Below are 572 nucleotides of genomic sequence, written 5' to 3'. Positions count from 1 at the left end.
GGCGCTCGCCGGCGGCCGATGCCCCACCCTCCCCACATGCGCCCGCCGTGCGCCCGGCAAAGCAGGCCGCCTCCTTGGCCAAGGCTGCCCCGGGGAGTGGTGGTGGTGGCGGCGGCGGCGGCGACAGCAGCAGTGGCAGCAGCAAAGGAGGAGAGGGGGAGGGAAGATCTTTGGGGTCTATTTCTGCCAGGGGCACTGTCGCCGGGAGCGGTGGCCGAGGGTCGGGCGCCGGCGGACGGCCATGTACACAGGCTACTTGGGCGTCCCCCCGTGGGAGACCATGCTCTCGATCTGGCGAATGGTTTGCCGAAGCTGCGTCGTGTGGTACCGGATGAGGTGCTGCAAATGCGGGTGAGCGGGGCGCGAGGCGTGGAGAGAGGGGCAGCGAGCCAGGCGATGACGAAGCAGCCGTGTGAACCGCGCCCACACCTTCGCCATCTGGCCAGGGGCCAGGTGCCACCGGTCCCCGACGGAGCATTGGCTGTTGGAGCCGCGATCAGGCCCCTCCTGTCGGAGATCCCCGCCGGCGCCGTCGCCGTCGCCACGGCCGCCGCCCGCTGATCGCCCCCCCC

General features: G+C 71.9%; 1 protein-coding gene across 1 annotated transcript in view; it reads right to left on the bottom strand.

The window, feature by feature from the left end:
• Window positions 1–160: 160 nt before the first annotated feature.
• Window positions 161–572, bottom strand: part of H696_06324 (hypothetical protein) — a 4,917-nt gene continuing 4,505 nt past the window's right edge. Inside the window, exon 4 of the mRNA XM_009500066.1 lies at window positions 161–339. Coding sequence (XP_009498341.1) covers window positions 253–339 — 87 coding nt within the window. The 3' untranslated portion in view covers window positions 161–252. The remainder of the gene's footprint in view (window positions 340–572) is intronic.

Source organism: Fonticula alba (assembly GCF_000388065.1).
Source record: "Fonticula alba strain ATCC 38817 unplaced genomic scaffold supercont2.97, whole genome shotgun sequence".
NCBI lineage: Eukaryota > Rotosphaerida > Fonticulaceae > Fonticula > Fonticula alba.
This window is presented reverse-complemented; position numbering and strand designations above follow the sequence as displayed.